Raw genomic sequence first — 16,267 nt, 5'->3', positions numbered from 1 at the left:
TCCTCCTCCTCCTCCTCCTCCTCCTCCTCCTCTTCTTTTTTTCCTCCCTTTTTTTTTTCTTTATCGTCATCGTCATAGTTGTCATTATCATCATCATCGTCGTCTTCATTATCATTTGTTATCTTTATCACATCATATTTTTATCATTAGCTCATCCTCCTACTCATTTTCCTCCTCCTTGTCTTTTTCTTCCTTTTTTTTCTTCATCATCATTGCCATCGTCATCGTTGTCATTATCATCATCCTTGTTGTTATCGTCATTATATTTTTTACCATTACATTTTTTCCCATTAGCTCCTCCTCCTCCTCCTCCTCCTCCTCCTCCTCCTCCTCCTCCTCCGCTTCCTCTTCCTCCTCTGTTCTTCTTTTTTTTTCATTATCACCATCGTCATCGTTGTCATTATTATCATCATCGTCGTTGTTTTCATTATACGTACATTTTTTTTTACCTTCATAACATTTTTTTTCTTTTCATTATTTACATTTATCATCATATTTCATTGTTTTTTTTTTGCTATCATCACATCATAGTTTTTTTTTTTTCATTAGCTCCTCCTCCTCCTCCTCCTCCTCCTCCTCCTCCTCCTCCTCGTTCATCTCCTTTTTCTCCTTTTTTCACTGTCACCCTCGCCACCGCCATCGTTGTCATTATCATCATTGTCATCGTAGTTTTCATTATATTTTTTTCCATCATCGTATCAATTTTTCCATTAGTTCCGTAAAAAATCTTCACATTATTTTTTTCTTTTTGTGGTTTGTTATTATGACTGCTTATATCTTATCGTTTCATCTATTTACGTATTTATCTTAGTTATCTGTGTATGTCTGTATCTATCTATCTATCTATTTATCTATCTACCCGCTTTATTATTGGGTATTTATATTCTATCGTATCATGGTTTTTTATTTTATCTATCGAGGTGTCTGTTCATCCGTCTGTCTACCTACTTATTTATCTTTCTATCTATCTATCTGTCTGTCTGTCTGTCTGTATGTATGTATGTATCAATCAATCAATATATCTATCTAGCTATCTATTTAGTTGTCTATCTTTCTGTCTGTCTGTCAATCTGTCTGTCTATCTGCCTGTCTGTCTGCTTGTATGTATGTCTGTCTGTCTGTCTATCTATTTACGTATCTATCTATCTTTTTTTTTTATGTAAGAGGGAGAAACTGCATGGAAAAGGACGACAAAGACTATAGAACAAAATATCCACACTATCTATCTATTTATCTGTATCCGTCTATCTATCCATCTACCTATCTATCTACCTGTCTACCTATTTACCTATCAACTCATACGTATACATTTATTTTTCGTTTACCCTTACCTATCTATCTACCTATCTATCTGTTTATCTATCAATTCATACGTATACATTTATTTTTCGTTTACTCTTACCCATCTGTTTACCTATCCACCTATTTACCTATCAATTCATACGTATACGTTTTTATTTTTATTTATTTCTCTTCGTTTACCCTTCATCAATATCTTGGATTGTCTCGGTGGCTGTCTTCCCAAGCGAGCGAGCGGTAATGGCTGCTTCATTTCCTCCTCCACCACACTAATTAGTCTCTGCTTCAATGTCGTGTTCCTGAAAGTGACGAAAATATTCCCATCTGGTCGTTCTCGCCTTATTTTAATTAGCTACTGCATGATTTATTGGGTTTTCTTGCCCTTTGTTATCATCTTGGAACTTTTTGTCTTTTTTTTTGGGGGGGGCATGTTCGGATGACTATTGTGTACATTTTTTTATGTAAGTCTCTCTCTCTCTCTCTCTCTCTCTCTCTCTCTCTCTCTCTCTCTCTCTCTCTCTCTCTCGGTAGCACAGTATATGTTGAAAAATACCTAGTCAGTCTGGCGCCGATACGTTTGTGAGTACAAATAAGTCTGCCTGAACTCTGCCCACTGAACAAAGACTGAGATGAATAAGGAAGGGAAGAGATAAGAAAAGCAGAAAGCCAGATGAATAAGGGAGATGGAAAAGAAGAGAGAAGGGAAAATGGAAGCCAGATGAATAAGGGAGATGGAAAAGAAGAGATAAGGGAAACAGAAAGTCAGATAAATAAGAGAGATGGAAGGGAAGACATAAGGTAGATCGAGAGCCAAATAAATAAGGGAGATGGAAAGGAAGAGATAAGAGAAGCAGAAAGCCAGATAGATAAGGGAGACGGAAGGGAAGAGATAAGAGAAGCAGAAAGCTAGATAAATGAGAGAGAGATGGAAGAGAAGAAATAAGAGAAGCAGAAAGCCAGATAGATAAGGAAGACGGAAGGAAAGAGATAAGAGAAGCAGAAAATCCAGATAGAGGGAGATGAAAGGGAAGAGATAAGAGAAGCACGCAGAGAGCCAGATAGATAAGAAAGATAAAAGGGAAGAGCTAAGGGAAGCAGAGAGCCAGACCACAGCGCATATGACAGTGATGGAATATTTGTCACTCATATAACTTGTGTCCCGTAAAGATCATTGTGTTGTCCCTCCTTAGCCGTTATTGGGAAAGGTAATAAGGGAAAGCCAATATCGTGATGCTGAATGTTAGTGGTGGAGGAAATGAAACTGTCGGTAATAGGACGGTTGACTGTAGGAAATCAAAGTATAGGTAGTGACTGATTAAGCAATGTGTAAGCCATGAGCAGCCATTACTGGTGACAAGGATGACTGGAAAAGTAAATGCATAAATAAATAAGAACCGCGTGCTTAATTCAGTGGAATATTACAAGAAATGATGAAAATGTGTTTGTCTATATTTTTCCTCACTCACGAATTCTGGCAGTCACAATAGCTAATTAGTGAGCCAAGAATGCGTGCAACTAATGACGAACGCTACAGAAATGGAATAATACAAATACAAAATCGTTCAAAATAAATCCAAACAGAAAAGAAAATGTCATAATCAGGCATTGTCAACACCAAACAGGCATATGTGACCAACGCTTCTTTTTTTTTTTTTTTTTTTTTGTATTGTCAACACCAACACTCCTTTTTCTTTTTTTTTTTTTTTTTTTTTTTTATTGGGGAGGAATCGGGTTGAAGTGGAAGAGGATGTTACGGAATGCAAACGCTGACTGACACACCATGACCTCTTCTCCACGTGATTGGATGTAAGTGCCTCTTCCTCCTCCTCCTCTTTGTATGTAGCGTCAGGGAGGATTATCTTTGCATAAGCCCCACTAATTTTTTTTTTTTTTCACTTTCGTTGTTGCTAGATTTCCTGTTTTCTCCTCTTCACAATTGTTTTTTTTTTTTCATCTATTTTTTTTTCTTTCGCTGTCAACTTACATTTTATTTTATTTTTGTTTCACTATCAACTTTTATCTATTGTTCTTCTTTTCTTTCAGTATTAACTTCGAGATTTTTTTCACTGTATATACCTCTTCCTCCTCCTCTTGTCTCCGTCTGCTGATGGTGACAATGGTAGTGGTGGCGGTGGTGGAGGTAGTTTATAATATTTCTCACCATGTTTAAGTTCTTTTTTTTTTTTTCTCTCTTTCTCTTCTTCTTCTTCTTCTTCTTCTTCTTCTTCTTTCAAGGATTTGCGTCTGCGATAAAGTTCACCTTTTTTTTCCAGCGTTCATTAATGTAAAGTTAAGTTTATTTTCAAAATATAATACAGGCATGGGGTTTTTTTTTTTTTTCTTCGTCTTCCTTTTACTAATGGTGGGACAGAATTAATGAAAAAGAAAAATCAAATAGATTGGGAGAGAGAGAGAGAGAGAGAGAGAGAGAGAGAGAGAGAGAGAGAGAGAGAGAGAGAGAGAGAGAGAGAGAGAGAGAGAGAGAGAGATAAAGGCAAGACTGTAACATGAGGAGTTAGGAAGTAAGGAAGAGAATGAGGAGGAAGAAGAAGAGGAGGAGGAGGAGGAGGAGGAGGGTTCGTGAGGCATAAGGAGAGGCGCTGACATGCTAATTAAGCGTGGGAACTCACCTGGAATGGGGGAGATTACAGCGAAATTAAGGATATTATTGTGAGGTAAATTGGCGAGCTATTTTATTCTGAAATAGTGAGAGGTGTGGTAAATACGTATGTTTATAGAGTGGTAGGAAGCGTGTGTGTGTGTGTGTGTGTGTGTGTGTGTGTGTGTGTGTGTGTGTGCGCGCTTTTATTTTACCGTTTCAAAACTATAGGATGTATATTTAGAGTTTACGGTGGTGACAGTGGTGTGGGTAGAGGAAAAGGAGGAGGAAGAGGAGGAGGAAGGAGGAAGAGGAAGAGGAAGAGGAAAAGGAAGCGGAAACACACACACACACACACACACACACACACACACACACACACACACAGAATGCATACAGAAATAAAGATAATAAGGGTAATAAAAGCAGTAATAAAAATAGCAATAAGAATAATCAAATCATTACTATAAAAAGTTAATAACTCAGCAGTAAGTTTGGGTAGAAATTCGAAGAGTCAGCGTGAATTATAGTTCCTCTACATGGCTGAGAAGAAAAATTATGCAATATAAACCATGATATTAGTAATAGCCAAAAGGAGCAAATAATAGATGAGGAAAGAAATTCGAGAGGTTAATGTATGTCATTATTGTCTATTTGGCTTACATAAAATACAAAGAAATAATAATAGTAGTAATAAGAGTACCAATGAAATGGAAGAAAATATAAGGAAAGAAATTTGAGGGATGAATGCATTTCATTACTACCTATTTTGCCTACATAAAATACTAAAAATAATAATAATAGTAATAAGAGTAGTAATAAGATCAAGCAAGCCATGGGGGTAAAAAAGAATAACCCAGCAGTGTCTTTGTGCCCGCGGTCGCTCAGGACGCGGGTGACGTCACACTCACAGCGAGGAGGAGCGAAAATGGCCGAGTGATGGAGGCCCTGCTGGCTCAGAATTATTGGAGGTAAATACCCAATTACCTTACTTTCACCCTCGCACTATACCTGGCACTAACACCCATGACACCGGGGGTCTGTTGGGGTGGGTGGGAGTGCGGGGGGGCCAGTGCCAAGTGTCTATAGTGAGGATTACAGACAGTGCCATTGTCCCTCCGCCCTTCCCTGTCCTGACCCGCCGTCATTTTTAATAGTTCCTTTTTTCCCGTGATAATTAGTAATGGCGGGTGGCGGGGCGGTGAGCGCGGGGTTCTTGGTCATCTTATTCAAAGGTGTGTGTTATATGTGAGTGAGCTACGTGTGTGTTACCTGTGTGAAGAAAGGTGAGGTGAGGGCAGGTGTGTGTGTGTGTAGGAGAGGCGTGGTCTGAGCGGCGTGAGTGACATGTCCTCGGTGTTGCCTCAGCAGTGCAGTGGTGGGCGTGGATTGCCTTTGTATGGGCTCGCACCTTCCTTGTTAACCCCGTCATCACCACGGCACGTATTTAGAAACGCTCTGCTCTCACCACGACTATTTTCCAAGGCCTCGAAAATTATTAGCGTGGTTTTCAAGGGTGTTTCTCCGGTTAATAGTGTAGAAATCTTGTCGCTCTGCCTCTAGAATTATAAAAAAAAAAACCTTGTGTAAATTTTAGTAAAGCCTTTTTGAAATAGTGTAGTGAAGCTCAGAGAAGTTTGAGGATTTCCATATTTCATTCTGCTTAGTATTTGGTGATTTTGTGCAGCTTCAGAAACTCATGTGGGGGGATTTGAAATAGTGAAGACTGGCCATTAATCTTCTGACCTCCATAGGCTCTTCCTAATGTCACTTAAATGGTCTAATCATACACAAATTTCAAGCTAAGTATGTGTCCGTTTCTTTCTTTTTTTTATGTAAGAGGTTTTTTTTTTATTGAAGGTGTTAAATTCTGTTTTCATTTGGGTCTTATTGTTGTAATTTGCTTTGTCTTTTGTTCCAAATTTTGATCACAGGATTCTCTATTCTATTCCTTCCGCTGTTAACAATTCAAAGAGAAGGCCCCGGGTCAGGTGGTGGGCGAGGGTTAGGGTGGGGTGTTCAGAAAAGTCAGAGTGAGTTGTCATTACGGTTGGAGTGTGTATTTCAGAATGGTCTTGTGTTGGAGATGGGCTGAGTTGGATCTAACTAGCCTACTAATTTCCAGACATTTAACTATTTATTTCCCATGATTTAGGTATATTTCTTGACCGGCACTGTGAAGGGACTAGTAGTGCAGGTCAGGAACTGAATGACTCTTTATCTTTCAATGGAAACTCTAACATTATTTCAATTTGATCCATGACAAACTGACTATTGAAAGAGGGATACATCAAAATTTGCCATTGTATTGGAGTTTAATTCTTGTGGCATTGAGTGACCCAAGTTTGTCTTGATCTGACCTCTGGCTATCTCATTGGGTGCCTTGCAGCTTAAAAGTTCTACCCATGTATCTGTTAATGCAGTGTGAATGTTGGTCTTCTTTTATGTAAGGGAGAATTACCAAGGGGAAAAAAAAGGCTCACTTGAATTGCAATCTCCCTAAAAGATATGAAAGAATTAATCACAAAAGTAGGAAAAATGTCTTGACACCTCTTTGTTCTGAGACAGGTGAAAATTTGCAATAATTCATTTATTTATTGCATCTTGTGACTTACACAGGCTTTGGGAGTCTGAGTTATGCCCCTTGTGTTCTCATTCAAGCATACCTCTATGGGCCTTTTGCCACTGTTTTTGGCTAAAGTTATCTATCTATCTATATATATATATATATATATATATATATATATATATATAAAAAATTTTTATATGTTTTTGGCTAAAGTATCTATCTATCTATCTATATATATATATATATATATATATATATATATATATATATATATATATATATATATATATATATATATTTTAAGACTTGAATAATGATGGTAATGTTGTGTCTTTGTCTTTTCATAGAAAATGGACGGTGAACTTCTATCCTTGAAGTGGAACAATCACCGAACAACATTTTACCATGTCATCAGTGGACTCCGCAATAAGGTAACTTGCCATGTACTTCTCTCTCACACACACACACACACACACACACACACACACACACACACACACACACACACACACACACACACACACATGACATATGAGGAAAGACTAAAGGCTTTGGATCTTCCAACATTGGAGCAGAGAAGGGAGAGAGGGGATCTCATACAAGTTTATAAATTGATACACGGAATGGACCAAGTGGACAATGAGTATCTGATCCTGAGAGAAGAATATGCCAGTCGAAGCACAAGATCGCATAGTAAGAAGCTGAGAAAGGGAAGATGTGTAAGAGATATTAAAAAGTATAGTTTCCCGCAAAGATGTATTGAGACGTGGAACAGTTTGAATAAAGAAGTAGTGTGTGCAACGAGTGTGCATACTTTTAAAGTAAGATTGGATAAGTGTAGATATGGAGACGGGGCCACACGAGCTTTATATAAAGCCCATGCCCTGTAAAACTACAACTAGGTAAATACACACACACACTGTATATCAATGTACTATACATGTATGTAAACAAAGTTCAATATTTACTGTTCATAGAAGTTTGAATGTAATCATAACATACAATTTCAAGGCTGTACTCATGCTGTGATGCCCAAGATTCATTTGATATGCCAGAATGTGACACACTCTTCACCTCCATACTATGCTGTAGTCCCAGGTTGGCTTTAAATTAATGATGCATTCCATTATGATGGCACAATTTGAGAATGTGGTCCCACATTCATAAGGTTGTATTGTAGGCTGCAAAAGAGTAACAGACCCTCTTATGGTATGCAGTTTGATGGTGACTGGTAGGAAGCACAATAGAATATGGCATGATCATTTGTTTTAAAGTGATGCCTTGGGTTCAGTTGCTGTTTGTAAATACCTGTTTCAGATTGGTCAATGTTAACATTTTCTGGTGTATGCTTGTTATAGCATTGTTCAGTGTAATTGTAAATTGATTTTTACTCTGTCAACCAACTAACTTGTAGGTGTGTACAAGGTGACATCCAGTCAGCTGTAGTTATTGGATCTTGGAGTGATATTTACATCATCCCATATGAGTTTTACAGATTTGGAAATAGACTTAATTGGGCTGTTACATAAATGACAGAGGCCACTCTTTGCAATCAAGGTCAGATAGGAGCATCAGACACATTGCAATGCTTTAGAGGTTAAAAATGTGCATCACTGTGTATGCTTGTGAGATGAATTTTGTTGTTTGTTGAAAATATGACCAAGAGAATATTGGTAGATTTTATGTATTAATTATTTTTTCACATTATTTTCAGGAGACCTACACAGATGTAACTCTGGCATGTGAGGGCAAATTTTATCCCGTCCACAAGTTGGTTCTGTCCACCTGTAGTGAATATTTTAGTGATATTTTTGATCGCACACCATGCAAGAACCCAGTAGTTGTTCTCAAAGACATAAACTGCCAAGACTTGGAGTTTCTTTTAGATTATATGTACATTGGTGAAGTTAATGTGAGACAAAATGAACTGTCTTCACTTATAAAAGCAGCTGAGTGTTTGAGAATCAAAGGCTTAGCAGTGCCTGATGAGGAACCAAAGAAAAATGGAAGTGGTGGTAGCAGCAATAATACCAGTGCCGCAGGGCAGGGCAGACAGCGCCCGGAGCTTGCCACCCCGCCGGCAAAGCGGCGGCGAGCCGAGGAGAGACGAGTGACTGAACAGAGCCCCGGCAGACCGCCTGGGGATGGCAGCCCAGAGCAGGAGGCCGGGGGATCGGGTGGCAAGATTAGTGGTAGTGACGCTGGCAGGTCTCGGGACCAGCTGGAGGACAAGCAATCTGACGTTAGTGTCGAGCAGCCGGCAGTGCACATAAAAGTTGAACAGCATGACAGCTATGAACAATCTGCCAATGATGAGTTTCTAGTACAAAGCAATAGTTACGAAGGTGGTGGTGGTGGGGGTGGGGAGGAAGGAGACGGCCCGCACAGTTCTGAGGGCAATACCAATGACTTTCCCGAGTTCCTCCAGTCAACTGTGGAAAAGGAGGAGCCTGTGGCCATGAGTGACTTTAACCCTAGTGACTTCCCAGGGCCATCAGGACTGCAAAATGTGAGTATATTTGTATACTGCTTACTTGTATATACTTCCTGACTGCCTGCTTGTTGTATGAATATGGTGATTTACACAATGTTATTAAAGTAGGATAGAGTTCATAGAAAGAAGTTGTAGAAATGTGGAAGATAACCACTTGTGACATGGAAGATAACTGAAAAGAAATGCAGATGAATACAAGAGAAACGAACAGAGAATCATTGAAGGTTGTTAAAGGAGGCTTAAGAAAAGACTTAAAAAATGATATAGTAATGGCAATGCATTGAAACAGTTAGTAATTGGGGGAAAAATATGCTGTAGTAGGTGGGGAGGCACAGCTGTGGTGGTGTGAGTGTGACAGGATGACCTCTAGTGGCAGAGAGGAATCACATTAAGAGGCAGTTTTAACTAGAAGTGGAGTGGTGTAAGGCTGCATTGAGAAGGCATGATAGATTATGAAATGAATGACAAAATGGTAATAAGAATTATATAGGAAAGGTGAAATATAATGAATAGAAGTACCAGAACAAAGGAATATCTTATGGTGAAGTTGAGAGTCTAAACAGTAATTCAGAAAAAGGTATCAAGGATAAATAAAGTGATTTAATGAGGTGATTCCCTTTGCCAAAAGAAGTCTTCATTTATTTCCATCCTTGTTATTTCCTCCATGTGCATTCTGATCACCCTATTTTCCTCACACCCTCCACTCTCATCCACTGCAGCCGTAGTAATGTGTGCCGCCTTAGTCACTGCAAGGCTCATTAGTTCCATTCTCAATTTAGGGCTGCCTGATAGATGGTGGCTGTACTTCACTGATAAATTCACCTATTTGACTCTTCACAAGGCCAAATCACACCATTGGTTTTAAAATCACAGTACAATGTTTATTTAACTTTCAAGGAGTTACTGTGCTTTTTTATGTTTCACCTTCAGCCTTATTCTGATCATCTTAACAGTGCAAGTATTACAGGTTACAATGTAGGCTGTAACACAAGGGTCTGTGGATATTGCCAGAGATGAAAGTATAGGTTATTTTAAGTGGAAGATGTTTTATGCACATGTATTTTGAGGCATTATTTAGCTTACTATAAGATTCAAGTGTGGCCTTGTGACAGATAGGTATTCATGGTGGAAATCTGAATTCAGTCATAATTTCTACAAGTCTTGGAGCTTTACAGTATCTTGTGACAAGACAAGTGACAACACTGTATCATTACTGATTACTGATTAACATTACACTGTGACAGTATAACATAACATGACATAAATAATAGGATAACAAAGGGCCACCAGGACCCATCTAGGTTATCCTGTATCAGTAGCACAGCGACCTCGTTATCAGTACTTAAAGATACACTTACAAGTATGGATGTAATAAACAACAGATGAAATGTGTAGTACCATCCATACCCGGGCAGCAAATCAGCTGATTCCTTCCAAGACAATGATAATGAATACATTCAGATTGTATTGAATAACTGAAGTAATGTGGATTGTGTGTAAATGGTGTTCGTCCATCATGGTTACCACCAGCCTTGCCGTTGAATCTGTCATTAGGCCACGTTTAAAGTTCATGCCACAGCTAAACAACATATCAAAATGTACAATTGAATTGGATGTTATTGGCTGAGAATAACCTGTATTATCACCTCTGCCAATACCCACAGAAACTTGTGTTACAACCTGTATAATGCTAATACATACTATTCTATAGGCCAGCCTAAAAAAGTTCGGTCAGAATTTAAAGCAGCAGTTTGTGAACTATTAGAAATTTTAGAAATATTCTTAAATAATAAATAGGTGGAGGTGCATTCAAGGCTACATGTGTCATTGATTGTTTCTTGGAGGTGCACTATGGACAGCAATTTGTTTCTGAAGGCTTTTATTCTCTCCCACAACTTTGTGTACATACCAGCCGTGTCAGCCATCTGTATTACACTGCTACTGAATCACGTGTACATAAATGGTACAGATGAGATCTATTAAATCAAGGTTTAATTATCATTCTCCTGTATCATTTTCAGGACACGTGTTCTTTTGGGACGAAGTAATAATCGTCAAAGTTACGTCTCCTCTCATTCTTCCATAACTTGTCTTTGCACCTTCTCACTGGCATCCAACTCTTCCTTGCTTTACAGATGTCCCTCTCTTCACTTTGTCCATTCCTCTCATCAGTGGTCTCCCTTGTCTTTCATTTCTCCATGGTTCAAACCTTATCTGTGCAATTCTTGTCCCAGTATTGCATGGTGGACAGAGGTCTATATTAAAATTAGTGTGGAGCAGTGGTTCCCAAACTGGGGGTAATTTAACCATTTTCAGGGGGTAATGGAGGGGTGACAGAAAAAAGTTAAGAATTCTGAAAATCAAGAAAACAATGCAGTACCCGGTATTAGGATTATTGTTATCTTTGTCTTAGTAAATAAAGTTGTAAAGTAAACCTATTATAAGTAAGTAATAAAGTTAAACCAAATAACAATAAACATCCAAGCCAAAAATTCCTAAACTAGCTTCAAGTATGCAACTCCATCCATCCCACTGATGTTCTTGACATCTTTGGTAATAGTCATTAGAGATGCACAATGTTCAAATACAATAAATAAAAGAAAATATCTCTAGTGTTTTAATTTAGCCATACATATCAACAATAACATTTTGTGAAAGGGTAACATGCTTTGTGGCATGTTAAATTGGGTAACAAGCTGAAAAAGTTTGGGAACCACTGGTGTAGAGGATAGTGATTCAAGAGATAGGTGGGATTAATGGTGAATCTTAATATTCATTAAAATGTAAATTAAGAGGAAGTGTGATAGGAGTATTTAAGTAACAAAATTTTATTTATGTAATTTTATAAATTCATTGTGTGTGTGTGTGTCAATAAAATTTTTATCAAAAATTTTAAGGACATTCTCTGTGGTCTTGTATTCCAGAGTGGAATGTCCACCTGGGAGGGTGACAATAGTTCCACCAGCTTTGCAGAAGGACTCTCTGGGGCTGTGGCAGCTGCTGTTGCCGCAGCGTCACAACCCCAGCAGCAGCGCCAGCAGCAACAACTGGTGAGTGTTGGAATTCTTGAAATTTTGAAGGTGTCACAACTAAGGGTGTTGATTTTGTTATCACCACAAAGTTTTCATGAGTGAATTTATCACATGTAATTTGAATTAATGTTTTACATAATCAACACCTTTAATGGCCATGGCTTTGATTAGTAGTTTGATATTTGTACTTTTATGTTCTACTTTTAGTCTAAATTTTTATGAGTGCATTGTGTATAGAGTAGAGAGAGAAAATGTTTCACTTACCAGATTGTTTTCTATGCCATTCATATACCTACTGAGATATACATCTCAGTTTGTAAAGCAAATACCTATTTAGTGTTGCATATGTCCAAGAAAACTGGAATTGTGAGATAAAAATGTTGAGGAGAAATTAATATTATTCTTGTCATGGTGTCTAAATCAAATTACTTGTTTTTATAAAAACAAAGTTTTCTGAATACATCATTCATCTGTGCAAATAGTCTTAAATAATATCTTAGAATTGGCATTTTGGATTTTTACATTGATTTATTTAATTAAGAATTAGCCATTCCCTTTTTTGTGAGAGTGAGCCAGAGCCAAAACAAGATAGAAAATAGAACTTGAAAGGTCAAATTGTGGTATTTGCACATGAAATGGGCCAATCCCTGGAAAGTTCAAGTTTAGTGATTTTAGATAAAGAAAAATTATGTGTAATAGCTATGCATAGCTGGTGAACCAAAATGTTCTTATAGCAAGTATTGGGAAGAGAAGCAGTACCAAATGACTATTTGGTAAAGGTGATGGATGATGATGATGACTGACTTGCCAGTGCTGTTACTCCCAGTGAGATCTAATAGCACTGGTTCAGGGGGTGCTGTGGACTTTTCATTAAAGCCAGCTGTGACATCAGTGAACATTTCACTTTGTGTCTCACAACACAAGGGACCAGTCACAGCCTGCCCTTTTAAGACAACTCTCTTCCTTCACACAGAACCACATGCACCTAGCTACACATACTTTCTTCACTCAAGATTTAGAATTGGAAGAAAAAAAAAAGAAATTAATAGATATGATGACTCCCATACCAGCCAAGGAATCCCCTTTCCTTTTCACATTTTAGGGACTGGCACTTCAGTGGGTCTTTTTTATACCTCAAAAAAAAAAAAAAAAAAAGTTTGGCTGAGAAAAGTAATTGGAGAAAGACAAAAGTTTGGCTGAGAAAAATTACTGGAGAAAGACCAAGTTACTTTGGTATACTAGTCTGTGTACTGTGACATGGAACCTTCAGTTAAACAACTTATAACTAAACTCACTCGTATGAATTTTAAGATATCTTTACATGGTATACACTAATGCACTCATCTCAAATGAAGTGGACATATCACAGTTCACATTATTCTTGTTAATATGTTTAACCTTCAAAATGCAGAAATACTATATATGAAATCCTGTATTGTCCTGCCAAAGGTGAGTAGCATTACTGCAGAGGGCAGAATGCAGCAAGCTTTGTAAGTGTTGAAGTAGAACACTTTGCATCATAACAGTAGTTCCGTGAATGTGTACTGTAATATGTGCTTAGTAAGTTAACTAAGGAGCATTTTACATGGCCTCGGCACCTTCAAATTGAGCTTCTTTGTTCTAACTTGACTCAGGGTTGGTTATGGTTTGTGTTGTCCTTGCTGATCCTGAGTGTACATACTTGCAACTTCTCTTCCATTTGCTGTGCTCTTTGTATTCACTTTTCTCTCCAAAGGCATGGTGACTTAACAGATTTTAACTTTTCCAAGCGAAGTAAAATGGAAGAAAGGTTGTTCATGTTATAAGAGATCCACAAGTCTTTGATTATTGAATTGCTTGTGTCAAGAGTGTCTGATGTTTTTTTCTCACTAAAAGAATAAAATATTTTTCAGTCTTGGAACCCACTGTGCATCTCTTATTTTGTTGCAAGTTTAATTATAAGCATTCCAAAGTAGTACTTAGTGAAGATTCTGTAAGAATATACCATTGAAGTATCAGATTTTGTTCTCCGGGCCACCAGGAATGATAAATTGAAACAAAGCTGTACATTACACATTAGATGAAAGGGGCTGTCTGATGATCTTGTTTTTAAGCTAAGTTGAAGCAGACACTGACAAAAGTATTTGAAGATGGGCACATCACTTTAAATGCTGTGAAATAGTGTTGTGATAGCAAACTTCCCCAACTTTAAAGATATCTTAGTGTAGGTTGTAATAATACAACACTGAATAAATCCATACATACATGTTGGTTCACATACACCAAAACTATTTCTTGGATAATTCTGGTTACCTGCTTGCAACATCTTACTCTCTTTTGTACTCCACCACTACCATCATTTTTGCCCCCACCAATGCATTATGTCTGGCCTCTTTGTTGATGAACTAATACCACATTACCAAGACACTGGTGGCTTGTAGTACAAATGGATACTGTGAGTAGTGTATTATTTGTTGATATTGTTTGTTTATTTATTATTTATTTTTAAAATTGTCATGTGGAAAATTTTTATGGCTTTATAATGAAATATGCCTATGGTAACAAAACAAGTGTCAGTGTTGGCAAGATAAAGCAGTATGCTGATACACTGAACCGTTACATTTATTGCCAGTACAGAGAAGCTTTCTGTTATATGGCTTTGTACTTCAGCTTGATAGATCATCATGAAGCTGAAAAGAAAAATGTTGAATCTGTCATGAATATTGTTTGGAAATGTTGTATTGTCAGTAATGTGAACGTTTTTCTGACAATACCTAGAACTTTTGTGTTTGACCATCGGGTCAGAATTACAAATGCATAAGCAAATTTTGTCTTCTGTTGCTGCCATTGTAGCATTGGGGTTTAAATTTAAGCTGGTGTTTTGACGCCATGCTTATGTTACGATATGATGTAGTCTCACTGCTGTAAGTGATTCAGTCTTATACTTGTTTCTGAGAAGTTTCTGAGAAACTATAATTGATGTGTTGTGTGTCTCACAGAAACATCTTGTCTTCAGTTCTCCAGTATGCTGCTTCCGGATTGCCAAAAAACATTGCTTCAGCTGTGATGATGAATTTTGCTATCTCATTCTTAGTAGATTTGCTGGTTTCTTGCTTGGTATTATTGGATCTGAGGCAGGTGATGTTATAGTTATCCATTTACTTTGGTTGCTTTGCTGCTGTTTGATTCAGTGGCTGGCTTCCCTCAGTGGAAGTTACCAAGGGTTGAGTAATGTTTGTAATTATTATTACTTAATAAAGTATTAGAATTTATCTAGTTCATTGATTTATCTGGGAAATTATTTGAAAAAAAAAATGCAACTCAAATAATTACAACCTTATGTCATTTAGAATGCCCTACTTGGGAACATTCTGGTAACTTGCCTGTTTTGGGCCAAGTTATGATGACTTACTCTACTTGAAAAAAATAAATAAAATTTAAAAAAATGGTATATCCATTGTATAATGAAAAAAAAAAACTAATAAAATCAGGTCTTCGCTGGTTTCATGGAGATTATTGTCAAAGTATTGTGAGTGCATACTACGTCAGTAACACCACCACCATCATTGTTCCTCCCCCTACACAGCAAAGCCTTACAGCAACTTGCTCCACTTGTATTACAACACATCATCATCATTAAACTCAGTTCATTCCTTTGGGTTGATAGGACAGTTTTGAATGTAAGCCACCACCAACAACATAGGATGTAAGAATTGTTTGGTGAATAATTCTTTGAGAAGCAGGTGAAGGGAATTGGAGGAGGCACACAGCTCAACTTTTATTAACCAACCATAAAACATACCAAAGATTTCTTTTCAATGTAAAATAAAGAAAAATGTAAGTTGAGCTATCATTGATTGAATGTATACTTGAAATTTTTATTTATTTATTACATCAAATCAGTTTATTAATTTTCTTCTTTCAATTCATCTGAAAATTTGTGGCGTGCACCTCTTCCCCGTGCATTGATGTGGTATTGCCAGCCTTTCATTGGTGCCACCCATACTTATTCAATGCTGAGTGAACACGGTTTACAATGTGGAAAAGACAAACAATGTCTCCAGCTGGCCATGCCCATCCTCACTCCAAGAAGGCTTAAAAACATGTCTTAAAACCAATATGTATGGCTAATATGAAAAGCTTAAGGACCTTAAGCTCATGTACAGATGATATGTACATTTTTAAGCAATGTTGCTTTGAGTTGGTTGTGGAAAAATTTACCCATATATATACCTACTGATTTCTTGTTAAGGATATATATATTTAGCAAGGATTGACATTAATTTTATCTTTCC

The 16,267-nt window shown here is 37.5% G+C and overlaps 1 protein-coding gene across 18 annotated transcripts in view; it reads left to right on the top strand.

Moving 5' to 3' along the window:
- The window catches only part of LOC123512916 (longitudinals lacking protein, isoforms A/B/D/L-like), a 78,360-nt gene that overhangs the window by 35,358 nt on the left and 26,735 nt on the right, over window positions 1–16,267 (top strand). For 17 of the 18 annotated variants that reach the window (XM_045269562.1, XM_045269558.1, XM_045269561.1 and 14 more), the window contains exons 2-4: window positions 6,815–6,898; window positions 8,182–8,976; window positions 11,886–12,011. In XM_045269562.1, coding sequence (XP_045125497.1) covers window positions 6,815–6,898; window positions 8,182–8,976; window positions 11,886–12,011 — 1,005 coding nt within the window. Of the gene's footprint in view, window positions 1–4,768; window positions 4,870–6,814; window positions 6,899–8,181; window positions 8,977–11,885; window positions 12,012–16,267 lie in introns of those variants that run through there. The other variant, XM_045269556.1, reaches the window with a different exon arrangement.

This window comes from Portunus trituberculatus, chromosome 35, assembly GCF_017591435.1.
Source record: "Portunus trituberculatus isolate SZX2019 chromosome 35, ASM1759143v1, whole genome shotgun sequence".
In the NCBI taxonomy this organism is placed as follows: Eukaryota; Metazoa; Arthropoda; class Malacostraca; order Decapoda; family Portunidae; genus Portunus; species Portunus trituberculatus.
The sequence above is the reverse complement of the archived record's forward strand: the minus strand, read 5'-3'. Positions and strand labels throughout refer to the sequence as shown.